General features: G+C 47.9%; 2 protein-coding genes and 1 long non-coding RNA gene across 9 annotated transcripts in view; 1 reads left to right on the top strand and 2 right to left on the bottom strand.

Annotated features, from left to right (window-relative positions):
• Nucleotides 1-797: 797 nt before the first annotated feature.
• Nucleotides 798-10461, bottom strand: CHD9NB (CHD9 neighbor). The gene is made up of 2 exons (XM_065537611.2): nucleotides 9842-10461; nucleotides 798-1388 (listed from the first exon to the last, which is right to left on the bottom strand). Exon 1 carries the CDS (start codon nucleotides 10399-10401, stop codon nucleotides 10243-10245), a length of 159 nt encoding a protein of 52 aa, XP_065393683.1. The 5' UTR covers nucleotides 10402-10461; the 3' UTR covers nucleotides 798-1388; nucleotides 9842-10242.
• Nucleotides 10462-12073: 1612 nt separating this feature from the next.
• LOC141409242 (uncharacterized) lies at nucleotides 12074-18817 on the bottom strand. Its single transcript, XR_012428690.1, has 3 exons — nucleotides 18591-18817; nucleotides 13440-13518; nucleotides 12074-12270 (listed from the first exon to the last, which is right to left on the bottom strand). It is a non-coding gene; the product is annotated as an uncharacterized lncRNA (long non-coding RNA).
• Nucleotides 18818-20697: 1880 nt separating this feature from the next.
• The window catches only part of CHD9 (chromodomain helicase DNA binding protein 9), a 273480-nt gene continuing 271854 nt past the window's right edge, over nucleotides 20698-22323 (top strand). For all 7 annotated transcript variants that reach the window (XM_074026669.1, XM_045381801.3, XM_045381802.3 and 4 more), the window contains exon 1: nucleotides 20698-20742. The gene's annotated coding sequence lies outside the window, so the exon portion shown is untranslated. The remainder of the gene's footprint in view (nucleotides 20743-22323) is intronic.

Genomic DNA, 22323 nt, shown 5'->3' on the forward strand with positions numbered 1-22323 from the left:
TTGAGAATGAAATCACCAGGGATCAAATCTGTCTTCTTGCATGGAGTCAGTTCCTGGGAGGGAGTCACAGGACTGCTTGAGTCAGTTTCTTGGCATGGGCTACCAGTCTGAGCGGTGCTCAGCTGGTCCATCAGAATGCAAGGTCAGAAAAAGATCTCAAACACCAGGCTTTGGTTTTGCAATAATGATGTTATCTATAGGAGCAATTGGGGAGGTTACAAATCTTGTGACCGCGGGCTATATGACTCCCAAACCATAATTCTAATCTTGTGGCCAATTTGTTCATTTTACAGAGGCAGTTGTGGTAGCCAAGCAAGGAGGTGGTTAGTTTCAGGGAGGGATTCTTATCATCTTCATTTTAAAGTTAAACTATAAACTAAATTACTCCCATAATTAGTATAGCCTATGCCACGGGATAAGCAATGACAGTTAGCTTGTGAAGCTAGAAGAAAGATGGAATCAGCTATATTAGATTTCTCTCACTGCCATAAAGTTTGCAAAGGCAGTTTCCCATCTTTCCTCCTGGAATTTGTTGACATCACTCTTTAGATTACCCTCCTCTATGGAAGACTGATGGCATGGTGACTGTTTTAAGTTCCTGGGGATGATGTAACAAAGGACTACAAACTGGATGACAACAGGAATTTATTCTCTCTCACCTCTAGAGAGTCTGAAATCGAGGTGACAGCAGGGCCATGCTTCCTTTTAAGACTCTAGGAAAAAATCCTTTCTTGCCTCTTCCAGTTTCTTGCCTCTTGCCCGTGTGTTAAAGAAAGAATTTTCATGACACTTGTTAAAGATGGTAAGGCAGACTTTATTCCGGGGGAACTACTACAATGGGATTTGGTCGTAGGGAAGAAAGATTGGACTCAACTCAGGATACAACAAGAAAATGTGGGAATTTACAGCCAAGGAGCAAGTTGGGGATTGGTGAATGGAAAAATCACTGAGAGGAAACATCAGAGATGAAGGGGTAGTCTTCGTAGACTGACTCAGCAGATTCTTGCTGAAGGCAGGCCAGGGTAAGATATTGAGAGAGATAACAGGAATGGGAGATCTTCACTAAACTGATCCAGCTGAGCTAGACTACGTATGCCAGCTGCAGAGACCAAAGGTCAGGGCCTTGAGGGCTTAGAGGAGTGTGATCAGAATTAGGTCAAAGAAGTCTTTGTCATAACTGTTCTTTGGCTTGTAGCAGCATAACTCCCGTCTCCGCCTCCATCTTCTCATGGTCGTCTTCATCTATGTCTCTGTGTCCAAATTCCCTCATTTCTCTCATGAAGACACCAGTCAGCCAGGTGTGGTGGCTCACACCCATAATATCAGCATTTTAGGCCGAAGCAGGAGGATCGCTTGACCCCAGGAATTTGAGACCAGCCTGGGCATCTCTACAAAAAAAATTTAAAAATTAGCCAGGCATGGTGGCACATGCCTGTAGTCTTAGCTACTTGGAAGGCTGAGGTGGGAGGATGACTTGTGCCTAGGAGTTTGGGGCTGCAATGAGCCATGATCACACCACTGCACTCCAGCCTGTGTGACAGAGTGAGACCCTATCTAAAAAAAAAAAAAAAAGACACCAGTCATTGGATTTAGGGCTCACTCTAATCCAGCATGACTACATATTAACTTGGTTACATCTTCAAACCCTATTTCCAAATTAGGTCACATTCAAAGGTCCCAGGTAGATAGGAAGTTTGGGAGGAGATTATTGAATGCACTGCTGTGGTTAAAACCCCAGTCTTTAGAGCTCAGATTCCTATTCTACCACTAACTAGCTACATTAACTTGGGCAATTCATGCAACCTTCATAAATGTGCTGTCTCACCTGTAAGCTATGAATTTTACCTTCCTTGTATAGCTTTTGTGAGGAGAAAATTAGATAACATTTGTGAAGCATCTTTGAGCTCAATGCCTGACACTTGGTGAATGTTCTGTGAGCGGAAACCGTTGGTCACCATCTCCCATCAATCCAACCCCCAGTCCATCGCTGGCTCCTTTGCAGCTTATCTACTCCACCTGCCCTTTACATGTTGGTTTTTGCAGAGTTTTGTCCTTGATAGATGCTCTTCTGCTCCAAGCAGTGCCTCCCCTCAGGGTATATGTGTGTGGGGAGAGGATGCAGGCACCTCATCTACTGCATCTGAGGAATGCCAGCCCCTCCAAATTATCAGACCCAGAGGAGCACTGAAGCGTGGCGGCAGTCACTCTTCACTCCTGCCTTGAATCAAGTCATCGCCTCTTGAAACCACTTGCTATGTGGGCTCTAGATTGATGCCAAGCAGGCATAAAATTAACCACACAATGCCATAGGCTGGACACCAAAACTCGTACCCTATAGTTCAACATTTAAAGCTAATCACTAATCAATGTTATTTCGTAAGCCAATGAGAATTCCTGTCAAACAACTTTGAATCCACCCACCCCTTGTTCCCTTTTGCCTTTAGAAACCTGACTGTAACCTAGGCTGAATGGAACACTGCCCAAGGCAACTCGAAAGTGTTTCCCAGGCAGCTGTCCTCATGCTGGATTCATAAAATTTTTTTTTTTTTGAGAGGGAGTCTTGCTCCGTCACAAGGCTGGAATGCAGTGGCACGATCTCGGCTCACTGCAACCTCTGCTTCCTGGGTTCAAGCGATTCTTGTGCCTCAGCCTCCCCAGTAGCTGGGATTACAGGCACGTGCCACCACACCCAGAAAATTTTTGTATTTTTAATAGAGACGGGGTTTCCCCATGTTGGCCAGGATGGTCTGGATCGCCTGATCTCATGATTCACCCGTCTCAGCCTCCCGAGTGCTGGGAGCCACTGGGAGCCACTGGGAGCCACTGTGCCCGGCCTCAAATGCTTTAAAATTATATTTTGTGCCTCGGCTTCTTCCCTTACAACAAGGGCATTAACTGCCACACTGTGTTCTGATGACTCTGTTGGGAGCAAAATTCTTCCTCTTCCAAATCGGGTCCAGCAGATTGAGGCCTACAAATGTAACTGAGAAAGGACAGATTAACAAGGATTTTTTTCCCACTTGTATATGGGAGCTTCCATAACAGAAAACTCATGGAATAGCCCAAAGGAAAGGTTTGCGTTGTCAACTTAACAAAAGAGAGAGGTTTTTAGGGCTACAATAAGGGAGCATGGAAGGTCCTAGTGGGCTTTTTGTTGCTAATAAATGGGCAATCTATCTTCTTGGTGGCTAAATCTGCAGGAAACTCCCCCAGAGTGGGGTTAATTGAGCTGTAATTTTGGTTGGGAGGCTCTGCTTTAGTCAGATAAGGGAAGTTCAGATAAGAGTTATTTCTGCACCTTTTGCAGGTCAAATATTTTCACCTTAAAATAACCCTTATAGCAACCCTGGAGGTCCAAAAGGGTTCCCACAATTCCCAAATGAATTCCTCAAGTCTCAGCCTCCAAAGGCAAACTGCCTAGCTCAAGCCCCAGCTGTGTCCTTGAGAGCTGAAAGACCTGGTTAACCCCCTATATTAGTCAGGGTCTTCCAGAGAAACAGAACCAACAGAATATATGGAGATACATAAGGGGAGATTTATTATGGGAATTGGTTCACATTATTATGGAGGCCAAGAAGTCCCATGTTATGCCACTGGTATGCTGGAGACCCAGGAAAGCCAGTGGTGTAATTCAGTCTGAGGCTGACAGCATGAGAACCAGAGAGGCCGCTGGTCTAAGTCCTGGAGTTTGAAAACCCAAGAACCAGGAGCTCCAATGTCTGAGGACAACAGTAGATGGATGTCCCAGCTCAAGAAAAGAGAGAGAATTCTCTACCTTGTTGTTCTATTCAGACCTTCAACAGATTAGATTAATGAGGGTGGGTCTTCCTGACACAATCTACTGATTAAAACGCTAATCTCTTCCAGAAACACCCTCCCAGGCACACCCAGAAATAATGTTTTACCAGCTATCTGGACATCCCTTAGCCAAGTTAAATTGACACATAATTTTTTTTTTTTTTTTTTTTTGGAGACAAATCCTCACTCTGTCACCCAGGCTGGAAAGCAGTGATGTGATCTAGGCTCACTGCAACCTCTGTCTCCCAGGTTCAAGCCATTCTCCTGCCTCAGCCTCCTGAGTAGTAGCTGGAATTACAGGCACATGCCACCACACCTGGACAATTTTTGTATTTTTAGTAGAGACGACGTTTTGCCATGTTGGCCAGGCTGGTCTCGAACTCCAGACCTCAAGTGATCTGCCCACCTTGGCCTCCCAAAGTGCTGGGATTACAGGCATGAGCCACCGCACCCAGCCTAGACACATAAAATTAACCATCACACCCCCTGTACCCTCTGTACTACAATGGGGTTTTGTTGTAGGGGAAAGAGATTGGGCTTAATTCAGAATACAAGGAAATGTGGGAATTTACAGCCAAGGAGCAAGTTGGGATCAGTGAATGGATTAAAACTGCCTATGTTTTAATCTATAAAATGAGCACAGTGTGATGGTGAGGATTAAATGAGTTCTGTATGTATTGCATTTGGAACAATGCTCAGACATGCTAAGAGTGATATAAGTGTTTGCTATCATTATTTATGTTTTGTCCCATGGGCACCTCAAACTCAACCCCTCTAAAACTCAACCCCTAATCTTCCCTTTAAACCTGCCCTTCCTTGTACCCTTTTTTTTTTTTTCCTAGGATGCCTTCTAATTGGTATTCATGCTTCTAGCTTTATCCTTCCCAACTCCATCCTCTAAACAGTTACAAGGGTGCTCTACCTAATATACAAATCTACATTGTTCTGATTTACTCAAATCTCTCTGAGAATGACAGAAACCAAATTTAAACCACTGTAAACAAACAAACAAAATGAGTGAGTTGATTGGCTCATGTGAATCATCTAGGGGAAGAATTATTCTGGCATGGCTGGATCCAGTTGCCCAAACAAGTTGATCAGGACGATGCCTCTCCTTCTCTCCACTCTGCTCCACTCTGCTTTGTGGCTTCATTCTCAAGCAGGCCCTTCCCAGTGGTTAACAGTTTCCAGGGCCAGCCAGGCACGGTGGTTCACACCTGTAATCCCAGCACTTTGGGAGGCCAAGGCGGGTGGATCATGAGGTCAGGAAATCGAGATCATCCTGCCTAACACGGTGAAACCCCAAACCCCTTCTCTACTAAAAAAATTACCTGGGCGTGGTGGCACACGCCTGTAGTCCCAGCTACCCAGGAGGCTGAGGCAGGAGAATCGCTTGAACCAGGAGGCAGAGGTTGCAGTGAACCGAGATCACGCCACCGTACTCCAGCCTGAGCGAGAGACTCTGTCTCAAAAAAAAAAAAAAAAGAGTTTCCAGGGCCAAATCCTACAATTGTATTAATTCCAAAAGAAGGTGAACGTTCCTTTCCTAATTGCTTCAATTAAAAGTTCAAAGACGGCTGGGCGCAGTGGCTCACGCCTGTAATCCCAGCACTTTTGGAGGCTGAGGTGGCAGATCACCTGAAGTCACGGGTTCGACAGCAGCCTGGCCAACATGGCAAAACCCCATCTCTACTAAAAATACAAAAATTAGCTGGGCGTGGTGGTGGGCACCTGTAATTCCAGCTACTTGGGAGGCTGAGGCAGAAGAATCGCTTGAACCTGGGAGGCAGGGGTTATAGTGAGCCAAGATTGTGCCACCACACTCCAGCCTGGATGACAGGGACTGCATCTCAAAAAAAAAAAAGTTCAAGGAAGACTCTCAGTGAACTAGTTTGGGTTTGTGCACCCGCCCTTGAACCTATCACTTTGACAAGGGCTATGCAGTGCTCAGGCTGAAGTTTAAGAATGGGATCAGCCCCAGCCAATCATGTAAACAGAGAGCGAGTGAGGAAAGGGTTCCCCAAGAGAAAAAAAGATAAGATTTGTTACTAAAACACAGGATACTAGCCAGCCAAAAGCCACTGATGTCCTAGCATCACTCTTCTGCTAAAAGACACCCCACTGCGCCCATCAAGATAAACTCTCAAGCTCTCAATATAAAATACAAGGCACTTCACGATTTGATCCTTTTTTTTTTTTTTTTTTTTTTTTGATACGGAATCTGGCTCTGTCACCAGGCTAGAGTGCGTGGTGCAATCTCAGCTCACTGCAGCCTCCACCTCCCGGATTCAAGCGATTCTCGTGCCTCAGCCCCCTGAGTAGCTGGGATTACAGGCACGCGCCACCACACAGATAATTTTGTGTGTGTGTATTTTTAGTAGAGACGGGGTTTCACCATGTTGGCCAGGATGGTCTCAATCTCCTGACCTCGTGATCCACCACCCACCTCGGTCTCCCAAAGTGCTAGGATTGCAAGCGTAAGCCACTGCGCCTGGCCCATGATTTGATCCTTTTTGCTTGTCAAACTTTACCTCCCTGTCCCTGTCCGGTGGGCACCTTAGGCTCCTATAACACTGTACATTGTGCCCCATGCAGTTCTTGTATCCAACTCCAGGTCATACATTCCCTTTCTGAAATACCCATCCTCTTTGTCTAATTCCAACTTACTCTTGAAAGCTCTCGGGTCTCACCTAGACTGGAAAGATTTCCCTGGACCACCCTGTTCCAGGAGGTACTCCCACAAAGATGGCACTTTATGAACATTTTATGAACACTGAGGAGTTTGGCATAGAGTAGTTGCCCAGTAAACACTGAATTAATAAATGAATACAGGAATGAATGAATGATGAGTGACAGAGTAGAAACTCAACAAATATTTGTTGAATGAATCAATTGGTTAAAACGAAAAAATGTATTGCCTCATGTAACTAAAAAATCCAGGGTAAGAGTTGAATATATGAATAAATGGATAGATGAATGGATGGATGGATGGATGGATGGATGGATGGATGGATAATAGATGGAAGGATGGATGGACAGATGGAAAGAAAGATGGAAGGAGTGATGAACAGATGGGTGGATGGATGGATGCATGGATGATGGATAATGGATGGAAAGATGAATGGATAGATGACTGGATGAAAGGAAGGAAGGGGGGATGGATGGATGATGGATGGAAAGACGGATGGATAGATATATTAACCAATAAACCCCTCCACTTCCAGCAATTTGGGAAGTTGGCATTTGCAGGCCTGTTTTTCCAGAGGTTAAAGTTATATTTCAGTAGACATAATCCTGACCACTTTTACCAGGCACCTAAGAAATTCTCGAACCTCAAAGGGAGACAGAAGAGTGATCCTAAGCTCCAGTGGATAACTGGAATGTCCTTAAAAGGAAACTGAGTACTTTTTTCTGTTACAGATTAACTTCCCAGTAAATTGCAGCATGCCTGCCACAGCTGGAGGTGGATGAAGAATTCTGTTTTTAAAAGACCTCAGAGAACTGGAATTTAATTAAATGAGCATTTTTACTCCATTCCAAAAGGAAGCAAAACAAACCACCCTGTTTCTGAACTTCGAAGGACCTAAAGCTTCCTTCGTTTGATTTGGTAAAAAGCTGAGTGAGTTCTGCCCCTCAGGAGCTAGTGAAATAAGGGCAGCCCCGCCTCAAAGCCTCACCACCAGCTGCGAACTCTTTCCATAGAGTCCTGAGTGTGGGCATTGCAAGCAGCTCTCACCAGGCACGATCCTGTTTTGCAAGGTAAATTTCCATTAGGAGGGAGGAGGGAGAAAAACAGAGTCGTCTTAAAAAAAAAAAAAAAAAATTGAAAGGAGTTCCCAGAGCTTGGCCTATCCCCAGTAAGCTGTGCAAAGAGGCCCCAAACTTCCTGATCCCCAGCTGCAAGCCCAGGCCTGTTTCCGGGCCTGCAGCAAGCTTAGCACCCCTGGGACAGGGCAGGGCTTTGGGCCAGCTGACACGGCCCCCATCTCTCCTGCTCCTCCAGGCTCTGCTGAAGCAAAGGGAAACTCTGTAGTCAATTTCAGGCTGAACTGGCTTTGCTTCTTGGGCCTCCTTATTTCTTCCTCACTGCAGTTGCCTTATTGCTCAAAAGAATCTCATTCAGTTTCTCAGGTTTTTATGGCCAAAAGGAAGGTAGCTTACTGCTTCTCTTTCCCTCCCTTCCTCATCCCTCATTCCTCCAACTCCCTTCATTTCTTCCTTTCCTTCTCGCCCACCCTCTTCCCTTTTTTCTCTTCCTCCCTCTTCCCTACCCCTTTTCCCCTATCCCTCTCCTTCTCTCCCTTCCTCTGTCTCCCCTCTCCTTCTCTCCCTTCCTCCCTCCGTCTCCCCTCTCCTTATCTCCCTTCCTCTGTCTCCCATCTCCTTCTCTCCCTCCCTCCGTCTCCCCTCTCCTTCTCTCCCTTCCTCCCTCCGTCTCCCCTCTCCTTCTCTCCCTTCCTCCCTCCGTCTCCCCTCTCCTTCTCTCCCTTCCTCTGTCTCCCATCTCCTTCTCTCCCTCCCTCCGTCTCCCCTCTCCTTCTCTCCCTTCCTCCCTCTGTCTCCCCTCTCCTTCTCTCCCTTCCTCTGTCTCCCATCTCCTTCTCTCCCTCCCTCCATCTCCCCTCTCCTTCTCTCCCTTCCTCCCTCCGTCTCCCCTCTCCTTCTCTCCCTTCCTCCCTCCGTCTCCCCTCTCCTTCTCTCCCTTCCTCTGTCTCCCATCTCCTTCTCTCCCTTCCTCCCTCCGTCTCCCTTCTCCTTCTCTCCCTCTCCCTTTCTGCCTCTCCCCGCTTTCATCTCCCTACCGCTTCCCTCTTTTTCTCCATCTCCCTCTCCTTCCCCTCCTCCCTCTCTTCCTCTTTTCCCTCCTCCTCCTTCTTGCCTTCTGTCCTCCCTCCTCTTCTCCCTCCCTCCTCCTCCCTCTCCCTCTTTCCTCTCTTTCTCTCCTTCCCCCCTCCTCTCCCTCCTCCCTTTCTTCACCTTTCCTCCCTTCTCTCCCTCCCTTCTCCCACTTTCCTTTCTGTCTTTTCCTCCCTCCCCCTACCCCCCACCACAGTAAAAATAAAAAGTCCCTCAATGCATCACCCAACCTGCAGTGGGGCAACTGCAAGCTGACCAGTTACCTACTTCTCAATAGGCAAGTAGGTTCCAGTGAATAAAGAAAAATGGTCCTCACTATGCACAGGCTATAAAGGGACTCGTATTTCAGTTTCATCATGAGAAAGGCTCTCTGCTTTAAGTAGCACTCTACATGCATTTCCCAAGCCAAACTGCTAGGACTCAACTGCGGGTTCTGCTCCTTCCTGGCTGTCCATACTCAGGCAAGTGACTTTATTTCCTCCATTTCCTCATCTATAAAATGGGGGTGGTTGGGATTAAACTGTCTGTGGAAAGTTCTCAGCATGGCGCCTGGCACAAAGCAACGTCTCCCTCGCCTCTGTTCTCACTCCTGTTCCACAGAATTACACCCACTCTTCTCTGCTGATCCTCTAATCTCACATCCCCAATTCTGTCTTTCAAATGTGTTGTGTCATCATTTATTTGCAAACATGTCTATTTAATTTCAAATGAAAACGCTTTTGAGTGGAATTAAAAACAAAACACATGCGGGGGAGAAAAGAAAGGCTGACAGACATGTTAGTAAACAGTGAAATATTTTTGAAAGCTGGATACAGATAGCTCAGATGCTCGAGGGTTGAAATGGACAGACTTTGGCTATGAAGAGATATGTGAATGTTAGCAGAGGGACCTTTTTGGGGGATTAAGGAATCAGGAACACAACTCTCTCTTCTTTCCTTCCCACCAGGGCTCCATGCCCCACTTACTGGAGGACCAAGCAAGACCTTGTTGCCTTCGATTTACAGGATCCCAGTCAGATCCTGATATTTTCCATAGATTCTTAACAACATTTCAAGTTAAATATTAAACTATTCATAGACATAGTGTGGAGTGAGCCAAGTGCAACACGTTGCTGTCAGGGGTGTTGGCTACTCCGCCAGCTGTTGAAAAAAGGAGAAAGAAAGAGAGCAAACTGAGATCCACACACCCCACACATTATGACCAAGGCGCCTTCTGAATTCAGGAAAGCCAGGCAGACGGGGATCACTGGATGCTCACAGCTTGGCAGCAGATATTCATTGGAGCCAGAACAGTCTGCTCTGAGGCTTGTCTGCATCCGGAAGTTGCAGGAAAGTTCCACAACATGTAAAGACTTCTTTTGTCCTCTCTGTGGGAGAGCTGGGGAAATAGGATTCCTTATAGACTTATCCTCCCCTCCCCTCCAGGGAGCAAAGGCTGCTAAAAACTTCTGAAGCCTGAATCCTAAAGTTGGAGGCTTTCTCTCTCTCCTCCCAGTGATCGGAGCTTCTCAGGGTTGGGATCGTCTCATGGTTCACGGGCCAAAGGCAGTTCCAGGAGGGCGAGGGTCTGACTCTGGAGAGAGGCATCTCAGCTCTTTGGCTCAGGGGTTGCATCCTTCAGCGGGGCATCCTTGCAGTCTGCTGCCTGGGTGCCGGTCTCCAGCCCTGGCTCTCCTCCCTCGCGCTCTTCTCCAGGCTTCTGGGACTCAGCTGCCACCGTGGTGCTCTTGCTGGAGCGGCACCCCATCTCAGAGGGACCCAGAGGATCCAGTGCTCTTGGACGTTCCGGGAGGAGGAAGGTCTGTGCGGCTGATCCTTGGGGGCCAGCGTTAAATAACCGTCCTCGGAGCACTGTTGAAAAGAGCCAGTTCCGTTTCTATGGACACAAGGAGATGCCCCCCTGTGCATAAGGAGCCCCCTGTGGGGTGGGCAGGGCCTGGAGAGCTGCCCTTCCAGCTAACCTGGCCAATTCCAGTCACTGTGCCCCATTCATTCTACCAGAAGAATTCCCATTTGTTTAATCTATAACTTACAAATCACCCCACCACCACTTCCTAGTTACCTGTAAACACCAGCCCCTATCTTCACATGCAAAACAAGTCCTGTCACTATGCAACGGGCTGTGGCCTCCCTCTGTATCTTAGGGCCACGTTCAGTTCCTAGGACTCACCCCCCACTTGGAGACCATCCTTTAACCTAGAATGCCAACTCTACCCAGTGGTGAGGAAGAGGGAGTCTTAGGACCATAGACTCCTGGGGTTATCCAAACAGGTAAGTCATTAAAATAACTAGCTAATAGATGCTGGGTGCTACTCTGTGCCAAGCACAGTTCACATCCATTATTTGTTTACAACTCTAAGAAGTAGGTGTATTATTTAATCTTCATTTAACACATGGAGACACTGAGGCACAGGGAGGTTGAGTAATTTGTCTGAGGTAGTTTCTAACAGCCAGCAAATAGCAGGGCTGGGATTTGAACCCAAGTCATCTGCCTTCCAACCTCTTATATTTTCTTTTTTTTGTTTTTGTTTTTGTTTTTGAGACAAGGTCTCACTCTCTTGCCCAGGCTGGAGTGCAGTGGTGCAATTATGGCTCACCACAGCCTAGGCTCAAGTGATCCTCTCAGCTCAGCCTCCCAAGTAGCAGGGATTATAGGTGCACGCCACCATGCCCAGCTAAGTTTTGTTTGTTTTGTTTTTTTGTAGAGGTGCCGGGGATTGGAGGGTGGTGGGGTTCTCACTTTGTTGCTCAGGCTGATCTCGAACTCCTGGGTTCAAGTGATCTGCCTGCTCAGCTTCCCAAAGTGTTGAGATTACAGGTGTAAGCCACCCCCTCTGTTTATCACTATGCTAATCTTATCTATTTTAAAGACCCCATCAGGCTATCTTCACACACCACAACAGATGTTATCCACTTCATAAGCTGTTATTGTGCTTTTAATCTGGGACACACGGGTAAAGGTTTTCGCAGCTGTGAGCGATCTCTGATGTGAATACTTCCTGAGTGAAGCCTCATGTTCCATGGAACTGGAGTTGGGAACTCCTGTGCTCTATAGTTGACCCTATGTTATAGTCTGATCACCTGGCATTCCTTTTCCTGACTCTAGTAGTGGACTGATAATCCTGACCCAGCTCCTAGGAAGCTAGATGGAGGGTCAGGCAGGACTGTGAAGCGGCTTTTCAGAGAAGTACATTTACAATGATTCTTTGTGTATGCACACAGCAGTCAAAGGTGACATTGACTCAGATTCATTTGTGGAGGGCAGGTGCACACCAGCCTCGGACACTTCACACAGACCTTCTTGGTTACTCCTCACAATCACACGGTCCTCCAAGGAAGTATTATTAACCCCACTTTAGAGTTCAAATCACTGAGTCCAGAGTGGTTTGGTCGGTTACCCGGGGTCACAAACCTGGTAGGCAGCCAGCTCAAGATGCAAGCGCAGGTCCTGCTGTCTCCAGAGCCTGTGATCTTCCCACTCCAATCCCCTTTCTGCCCCTGCCTCTGGTTGGTGCCATTCCTCCTTTCTGGGCCTGGGAATTCAGTGATCTGCAAGAATGCTGCAAAACTCCCTTATAAATCAGCTTTCTCTGAACAAGCTTCTTGCCAACAGGACCTGGCAGAGTGACAATCCAGAAGACATTATGATGCTATTTACCTCTCCCACATAAATGCCAAAGTACATTTTGGGGCTGTCAGGGTGGAAGAGGGAGTTTTCATTTACCTTCCAATTAAGATGCCCCGTTTGAGGCAAAAACTCATTTGGATATTGGGATCCAGGGCCAACCATCCTCTTGTGGAGCCTCCAGATTAATCATGCTTAACCCAAGTCAGCCCAAGAGACAGGCAGCAGGAGCACCCAGGGGCCAGGTGAGAAACCCTAGGATTGTGCATGGACCAGTTTAGAGGCAAGTCCATGGGATTAGATGCGGGAGTCTTTAAAAAATGTATGTGGTAAGAAATCTTGGCTTGCAGCTGGGCATGGTGGCTTATGCCTGTAATCCTAGCACTTTAGGAGGCTGAGGCGGGTGAATCACTTGAACCCAGGAGCTCAAGACCAGCCTGGCAACATGGTAAAACTCCATCTCTACCAAAAAAAAAAAAAAATACAAAAATTAGATAAGCATGGTGGGGCATGCCTGTAGTCCCAGCTACTTAGGAGGCGGAGGAGGGAGCATGGCTTGGACCCAGGAGATGGAGGTTTCAGTGAGCCAAGATTGTGTCAATGCCCTCCAGCCTAGTAGACAGAGCTAGACCCTGCCTTAATTCAAAAATCTTTAAAAAGAATCCTTGTCTTGCCTGTGACCACCTCTCCCCGCCACACCCTGGATGAGTTGTATAATCTGTGGGACCAAGTGCAAAATAAAAATGTGGACTCCTTGTTCGAAATGATTGAGAATTTCAAGACAGTGACAGCAGAACTTTAAATGAAGCACAAGGCCCACGAATCCAGCCCTGTCCACACCCAACCTCTTCCTCAACTCCCAGAAATGGATTCACCTCGGATGAGGACTGTGATTTGCCAGATCTGCTATCTGGCTCAGCTCAGGGTACACAGCCCTAGGAATAGAATGTGACCAGAAGAAAGGCAAGAACAGAGAAATGAGGTATGGGCAACCCAAAGATGGATGGGACCTCAGTAGATCACATTTTAAATATTTTCAGCTTTAAACTGCTTCCTTAGACATTACTACCTACAAAACATAGCACACATGCACACACACACACACACACACACACAGATCCACATTAAAAACACAAAAACTTCTTGGAAAACATACTGACCATGTCATATGTTGGCAAGGTTGTGGAGCAACTGGAACTCTCATATATTGCTAGTGGGAACCATGATATGGTGCAGCCCCTACAGAAAACAGTTGGGCAGTTTCTTAAGAAGTATACATTTACCATAGGGCATTTACCTGTATTAGTGAGCCCTGGATGCCATAAGAAAATACCACAGACTGGGTGGCTTACACAAGACATCTATTTCCTCACAGTTTTGGAGGCTAGAAGTTCATGAGCAAGCTGCCTGCAAAGTTCAGGTTCTGGTGAGGGCTCCCTTCCCGGCTTGTAGACGGCCCGCTTCTCACTGTATCCTCACATGACCTTTCCTCAGTACTGAGAGCTCTGATATCCTTTCCTCCTCTTATAAGGATACCAGTTCTATCAGATTTCTGGCCCATCCTTATGATGTCATTTAATCTTAATTGCCTCCATAAAGTCCCTTTGTGTATGCACACAGCAGTCAAAGGTGACATTGACTCCAAATACAGTCCCTATCTCCAAATACAGTCACATTGGAGTTCAGGGTTTCAACATATAAATTTGGAGGTAAGGCCGGGTGTGGTGGCTCACAGTTGTAATCCTAGCAGTTTGGGAGGCTGAGGTGGGTGGATCACTTGAGGTCAGAGTTCAAGACCAGTCTGGTCAACATGGTGAAACCCCATCTCTACTAAAAATACACAAACTAGCCAGGTGTGGTGGTGTGCCCCCATAGTCCTGGCTACTCGGGAGGCGGAAGTGGGAGGATCACTTGAGCCTGGGGAGTCCAGGCTGTAGTGAGCTATGATTGTGCCATGGCACTCCAGCCTGGATGACAGAGAGACACTGTCGAAAAAGAAAGAAGGAAAGGAAGGGAGGGAGCGAGGGAGGGAAAGGAGGGAGGAAGAGAGGGAAGGAGGGAGGGAGGAAGAAAAGAAAGAAAATCAGATTTACTGTTTATTAAGAAAATTTGGGCTGGGTGCAGTGGCTCATGCCTGTAATCTCAGCACTGTGGGAGGCTGAGGCAGGCGAGTCACTTGAACCCAGGAGTTTGAGACCAGCCTGGTCAAAATGATGAAACCCCATCTGTACAAAAAACATACAAAAATTAGCTGGGTGTGGTGGCATGTGCCTGCAGTCCCAGTTACTCCAGAGGCTGAAGTGGGACATCACTGGAATCTGGGAGGTAGAAGAGGTAGAGATTGCAGCGTGCCAAGATTGTGCCACTGCACTCCAGCCTAGGCTACAGAGTGAGACCCTCTCTCTAAAACAAAAGAGGGAAGAAAATAAAATAAAAACGTTTAAAGATCAAAGAACAAAAATAAATAAAAACCATTTGCCAGGAGCCTAGGGGGCTTATTTGCCATCTGGTCCTAGTACTCGAGATCATTTAAAATTCTCGCTCTCCTGCTTCTCACTCACTTACTCAAACAAACAAAAAACACTTGCCACTCATTTAGCTCAACAGCTCTTTATTGAACCACAAGGTACAAAGTTCCATTTTGGGTGCTGTGCAGTTTATAGAACCTTAAATCGCAATTAAGGAGGCCTGAGCCTGGAGGCCAAGAGGGCTTGTGTGCACAGGGTCACCTAACAGCTATGACAGTAGGTCAGGAGAGTGGTCAACCCAAGGCACCCTGCAGAAGGGGAACTGGGGACATAAGCACCCAACCTCACTATCCTCCCTGCCTCTGGTCTTTGCCAGGTATACCATTGGCCAAACCCAGCTTGAAACTAGTAGGCATATAAGCCTTTGGTGGTGCCCATTTAAGTCAAACACACAGAGCTGGATGGAGGGTGGATACAAGACAGGTAGCACCACCCACATGGATCTGACTCTTGTTTTTTTGTTATTTATTTATTTATATTATTTTTTAATAGAGATGGGGGTCGCATTATGTTACCCAGGCTGCTCTCGAACTCCTGGGCTCCAGAGATCTTCCTGCCTCAGCCTCCCAAAGTGCTGGGATTACAGGCATGAGCCACTGTGCCCGGCCAGTTTGTTTTTTGAAATCAGGTCTCACTCTGTTGCCAGGATGGAGTGCAGTGGAGTGATCAGGCATGGCTCACTGCAGCCTCGACCTTCTGAGCTCAAGCCATCCTCCTGTCTCAGCCTCCTCAGTGGCTAGAACTACAGGTGTGCACCACCACACCCAGCTATTTTGTGTGTGTGTGTGTGTGTGTGTGTGTGTGTGTGTGTGTGTGTAGACAGGGGTCTCACTTTGTTTCCTAGGCTGGTCTTGAACTCCTAGCATCAAGTGATCCTCCGGCTTCGGTCTCCCAAAGTGTTGGGATTACAGACATGAGCCACCATACCTGGAGCATCTTACTCCTGATTAAGGGGCATAGAATCTGCTGGATGAGGCCACATTCTTGCAGCAAATTATACTATTTAGCAGCATCAATAAGTCCTTTAATATGGAGGATGTCACACTGGAAATAGGGGACAGGGGAGGGCTTCCTAGAATAGGCCACATTTGAGCTGGACCTAGAAGGATGCACAGAATATCAGCTAGTAAAAGAGGGAAGGACACAGTGACCAAAATGAGCAAATATAAAATCCCTTCCTAAGAGCACAATTTAATTCTCTGGTCATTGATGGGAAGGCAGGTAGTGGTCATGGTTAAAAGCAGTTTCAGCATGAGAGGAACTTGGGTTTGAATACCACCTCTCCAGTGTACATGCTGTATGGCCTTCAGCAAGTTGCTTGACATTTTTTACTCTGTTTCCTTATCTATAAGATGTAATTAATAATAACTGCTTCCTGGGGCCAGGCACGGTGGCTCACGTCTGTAATCCCAGCACTTTCAGAGCCCGAGGTGGGCGGTTCACTTGAGGTCAGGAGTTCGAGACCAGCCTGGCCAACATGATGAAACCCTGTCTCTACTAAAAATACAAAAATTAGCCAGGTGTGGTGGTAGGCATCTGTAGTCCCAGCTACTCGGGAGGCTGAGGCAGGAGAATCGCTTGAACTGGGAGGCGGAGGTTGCAGTGAGCTGATATTGCTCCACCCTACTCCAGCCTGGGCAACAGAGCGAGACTCTGTCTCAAAATAATAATAATAACTGCTTCCTGGGCTGTGCATGGTGTCTCACACCTGGAATCCCAGCACTTTGGGAGGCCAAGGTAGGTGGATGGCTTGAGCTCAGGAGTTTGAGACCAGCCCGAGCAACATGGTGAGATCCTGTCTCTACCAAAAATATAAAAAATTAGCCGGGCATGATGGCACACACCTGTGGTCCCAGCAACTTGGGAAGCTTAGGTGGGAGAATCACTTGAGCCTGGAAGGTGGAGGTTGCAGTGAGCCAAGATCACACCATTGCACTCCAACCTGAGTGACAGAATGAGACCCCATCTCAAAATAAAATAAAATAAAATAAAATAAATACAATTAAAATAATTGCTTCCTGGGATTTTTGGAAAGAGTCAATGAGACAGAATCAGTTTATCTGCTATTATACTTCCTAATACCTGGGAGGGTTTGCAGGTACAATCCAGAACCAGAACGTGACCTGTCTTATTCCCATCAATCATAGACACACTGTGACCTCAAGAGTTAAGTTGCCAGTCAGTCCACAAGCCAGCCTCACAAGACCAAGTGTCCTTTCCTTTCCCCTTGGTCTCTTTGGTATTTCTGCCTCTTTCCTTCTCTACACCTCCTGCTGGGGTCCCGACACCATCTTGCCCGTGACTCCAGTGCCACCATTTCTAGCTCCATCCACTTTAGACCACAGAGGATCCTCACCCTCTTTAATGGAGACTCACTCTAGAAGATAAATATGCCCTTTCTTACTAAAAAGTAGGTCACATTTCATAACATAATTTTATTTATTTATTTATTTATTTATTTTTATTTATTTATTTTTTTGAGACGGAGTCTCGCTCTGTCGCCCAGGCTGGAGTGCAGTGGCGCGATCTCGGCTCACTGCAAGCTCCGCCTCCCGGGTTCACGCCATTCTCCTGCCTCAGCCTCCCGAGTAGCTGGGACTACAGGCGCCCACAACCGCGCCTGGCTAATTTTTTGTATTTTTAGTAGAGACAGTGTTTCACCGTGGTCTCGATCTCCTGACCTTGTGATCCGCCCGCTTCGGCCTCCCAAAGTGCTGGGATTACAGGCGTGAGCCACCGCGCCCGGCTTAACATAATTTTATGAATTTATTTTAAAAAACAAAAATAAACAAAATTCTCCCTTTGAAGAAAAGTGTGAACAGAACAAGAAAGCAAAAGGGATAAAAATGAGTACCTTGCCTATCCTGTTCCATATATAAAGCACAGCGTCCAGCACGTAGTAGGTGCTTAGTAAACAGCACTGAGGTGTTCAGGGCATGTGCTTTGGAATAAGATAATCCAGATTCACATTCTGGGTACATTACTTGCTAACTCCTCTACCTAAGGGCAATTAAACATTACAGGTCTCAGTTTCTTCGCTGAGAAAATGGGGAGAGTAACAGTGCCTACTTTGTAGGATTGCTGTTGAGGATTAAATTGTCAATCTAAAATCCTTAGTGCGTGAGCCAGGTATGGCAGCTTGTGTCTATAATCCCAGCTACTTAGGAGGTTGGAGTGGGAGAAATGCTTGAGGCCAGGAGTTCTAGACCAGCCTGAGCAACATTAAAAAAATAATAAATAAACCTCATCTCTTAAAAAAAAAAAGAAATAAAAATTTAAAAATTAGCCAGGCATGGTGACACATGCCTGTAGTCCCAGCTATTTGGGAGTCTGAGGTGGGAGGATCCCTTGAGCTCAAGAGTTTGTGGCTGCAGTGAACAATGATCGCCTGGGTTACAGAACAAGACCCCATCTCTTAAAGAAAACTCTTAGTGTCTAACATGTTATGAATATTTTATTATTATTTACATACTTCAGCCTACCAAAACTCCTGTTTTCCCTGGAGAAAGCAGACCTGTTAATAACTCTGCAGTTTCCAAAAACACTGTGATTAGCAGAATGAGAAAAATGCCATGAGAACTCAGAAGAGAAAGTCACTAGGAAGACTAATCTCATCAGGTGATGCCAGAATCCGGAGGTTGTAATCTAGGACTTTGCCCAGGCATGCTTTGGGGCACAGTGATGGGGAGAGAGCTGTTGCAAAGATGGGGCAAGAGTGGTCGGGACATGACTCACACACTTTAAAGTGAAAGAATGGGAAATTGTCTGCCAGCTGGTACTTACCTTGGGCTGTCAGCACTCCTCTGACTGATTCACCTTCACCAGGGCACCAGCCTGCAGTGGAGTAGCTGGGGCTGGTTCCTATTACTGACGCCCACCACCCCCTGCCCTTCCAGGTATTGCCCACAGATGACACCTCCTCCTCCTGCTCCTCCTCCTCTTCTTCCCCTGCTCCTGCTTCTCCTCTTCTTCCTCCTGCGCCTTCTCCTCCTCCTCCTCCTGCTCCTCCTGCTCCTCCTCCTCCACCTGCTCCTCCTCCTCCTGCACTTGCTCCTCCTCCTGCTCCTCCTCCACCTCCTCCTCCTGCTCCTTTCTTCCTCCTCCTCCTGCTTCTCCTCCTCCTCCTGCTCCTCTTCCTCCTGCTCCTAGTCCTCCTCGTTTCTCCTGCTCTTCCTCCTCCTGCTCCTCCTCCTCCTCTGCCCTTGATATTCACTTTGACCAGATTACACCAGGACAGAGAGTCCAAAGGTTAAATAGGCGCACACACACACACACACACACACACACACACACACACACACACAGGGCTAGAACAATGACAGAGCGTCCTGGGGGAGCAGAGTGGGGGCCGGGGGGACGGGGAGAAGAGGATTGCAGGAGTCACTTTCACAAATCGCCTCAAATTTCCACTGAAGGCATTATCCCCAAATGTTGCCACACAGAGAAACTGCCAGGATTAAAAGAAAAGGTGAAGACATTCCCATAGAACTCTGCAACGCTTGTATCCATCACCAGGCCTGTCTGCCCTTGGCGCCCTAAACATAGATTTATTTTTTTTTTTGAGGCAGGGTCTCACTCTGTCACCCAGGCTGGAGTGCAGTGGTGCGATCCCGGCTCACTGTAACCTCCTTCCGGGTTCAAGGGATTCTCCCACCCCAGCCTCGGAGCAGTTGGGATTACAGGCGCCTGCCACCACGCCTGGCTAATTTTTGTATTTTTTGTAGAGATGGGGTTTCACCGTGTTGACCGGGCTGGTCTCAAACTCCTGACCTCAAGTGATCCTCTTGCCTCAGCCTTCCAAAGTGCTGGGATTACAGTGCCCGGCCCTAAATATAGATATTTTTAATAAATCCTGTACTTACCCACAACGAGCTCAGTTGCTTTGCATTAGATCATTGTGTGTGTTAAAAGTATTCGTGTGTTACATTAAATGTGAATTCAACAAGAGCAGAGAGTTTTGTGTTTTGTTCTTCATTGTATCCCTTGATTGTAGAAAAGTGGCACATAGTAGGTGCTCAGGTTAATCGTTGTTAAATGAATAAATAAATGAAATATAAACATATTAAATGGTCTACGATATTTGTAAGCGTTTTGGCATGTCTTCATTTAAAGAATACCAGGCAGCTGGGAGCCATAGTTTACACCAGTAATCCCAGTGCTTTGGGAGGCTGCAGGCGAGGGGATCGCTTGAGGCCAAGAGTTCAAGAGCAGCCAGGGCAACATAAAGAGACCTCGTCCCTACAAAACAAACAAAAACAATTCCCTTAAGCCGCCCCTTCCCCTTCCACTGCTCAGGGAAGGCCTTCCAGCAGAGCAGAGCACTAGGTCGCTGGCACACACCCATCCTCCACCAGCCCTGGCCTCTGTAGAGCAAGTCAGCAGAGCAGGCTGTTTCTCTCATCCAGGGACGGTTTAGGGGGTGGCAGGAAGAAAGGGCTGCTGATAGGCGAAGGGTCTCCCTGGGTTTAAGAGAACCCCAGCCTCGGATAGTCCCAGCACATTTAAACGAGAAGCGGTGCCAAAGTGGGGTGCACTGAAAGCTGCTGGATGAAGGGAAAGATCCCTGAGCCCAGCACGGAAAACCGGAGGATGGATACCAGGCCGAGGGCTAGGGCTTGGCCGTCCCTCTGTGCCCCAAGAGAAAGTTCACCAAGTTCAGATCCCAGTGCCCTGCAGCGGGTGAAGGTGGTCCGGCCCCAGGCCGAATCTGGCCACAGGGCTGGCGGCGCGTTGGAAAACCGCCCACGTGGGAAGCCCTGGCTGCATTTCCGCCCCGGACTGCTCTCCCGCCTGCCAGCTCGGTCTCTGCGCAGCCGCCCCGCGCCCACTAGGTGGCGCCTGCGCTCTAGTGGGCGCTTCATAGGCGCAGCGACCGCGACAGCTTGAACCTGAGTCCCAGGATTCCGGGGACTGGAGGGCAGCGCCGGCAGCCAAGGTAAGATTCCTGAGCTCCGGGCGTCTCCCTGGAGCCTCTGAGGTTGGGGTGGACAGCGGGGCGGCCGCTGGGCACAGTTTGCGGTCTGCAGAGATAACCGGAGGAGTCGGGGCGGCAGCACGTGTTGTAGCTGGGGGGCACCCAGAGACCCGCAGTCTCGGAGCTGGGCCTAAAGCAAGGCAGAGCACCAGGTCGCTGGCACGCTCGCATCCTCCCCAGCGCTCGCCTCCGAGAGCATGCCCGAATCCCCAAGCCGCGCGTCCTCGAAGCGGAAAGCAGCCACTGTCGCCTAGCGCCACTCCAGGGTGGCAGCGGAGTGCTGATAAGGTCCAGAGCACCGCTTCTTAAACTTGTCTGCACGTTGGCGTTGCTTGGGGAGCATTAAAAAAATACCGATGCCCTAGTTCCACCCCCCCAGAGGCTCAGATGTGATTGGTCTGGGAGGGGGGGAACTGGACATCTGGGTATTAAAATGTTCGCAAGAGATTCCAGCTGGCAGCCAAATTTGAGGACCCTTGATCTAGGGAGTTGGAGAAAAACGGAGGACATTTGTTTGTTCTAACCCAGAATGCTGGCGATTCCCTCCTCCTCTTCCTCCAGTTCGCCCTCCTCCTCCTTTCTCATGTGCCTTTTAAGCAGGAAATGCCTCTGCTTTTGTACTGTCAAACCCAAGATAACATACTTACCATCCCCCACCCCCCACAGTAGGGCTGGTTCTGAAAGGGTTGAACTCAAAAATGGGCAGGGAACAGAAAGACACCAGTGTGGAGTGTGAGAGAAGACTCTTGGGGTTTAGGGGTAGGAATGGGATTCCTCCCCACCCTGATCCCAGAGAAGATCAGGAGACTGGCTGGAGCTGCCTTCCTCATTTTGGCAAACCTAGCTGATCAGGCAGTGAGAGGCCTTATAACAAGCAAGGGCCCTTTTGTAACTACTAAAAATGAGCCCTTACGTTTGTTTGTTTGTTTGTTTTATACAGATGGGGCCTCACTACATTGCCCAGGATGGTCTCAGACTCCTAGGCTCAAGCCATCCTCCAGCCTCGGCCTCCCAAAGTGCTGGGATTACAGGCATGAGTCACTGCGCCCCCCCCCCCCCCTTATATTTATATAACAGCAGTGTTGCTGGCATGGGCAGAGAATCCCCCGAGGCAGCCCTTCTTTCTGTGTGACCTTGGAAACTCACTGAACCATCCTCAGCTTCAGTGTTTGTATCTGCAAAATGGGTGTGATAACTCTTACGGTTGCCGTGGGAATTATTCACAATAAAAGCTACTGTTTACTAAGGGTTCACCCTGTGCTAGAGGCTTTCTGTGCAGGGCCACGTTGACTCCTGACCATAACTTCCAAGGTAGTACTATGAATACTGCATTTGATAGGCGAGGAAACTGAGGCTCAGAGAGGCCAGTGATCTTGCTCAAGGTTATATAATTAATTAATAAGAAGCATGTCCCATATTTGAACCCAGGCAGTCTGCTCTTGAGCGCAGGTGCAAAAGAACTATACTCTGCTGTTTCCCTTGTTGACCAGGACTGCGTGCACGGGGCAGGCGCTTGGTGTGTCTTCACAAACACTAGCTATG

Source organism: Macaca fascicularis, chromosome 20 (assembly GCF_037993035.2).
Source record: "Macaca fascicularis isolate 582-1 chromosome 20, T2T-MFA8v1.1".
In the NCBI taxonomy this organism is placed as follows: domain Eukaryota; kingdom Metazoa; phylum Chordata; class Mammalia; order Primates; family Cercopithecidae; genus Macaca; species Macaca fascicularis.

Bases quoted from the DNA above. Each gene is read 5' to 3' on its own strand.
- CHD9NB (XM_065537611.2), bottom strand. From the start codon at position 10,401: ATGGGGTGCCGCTCCAGCAAGAGCACCACGGTGGCAGCTGAGTCCCAG.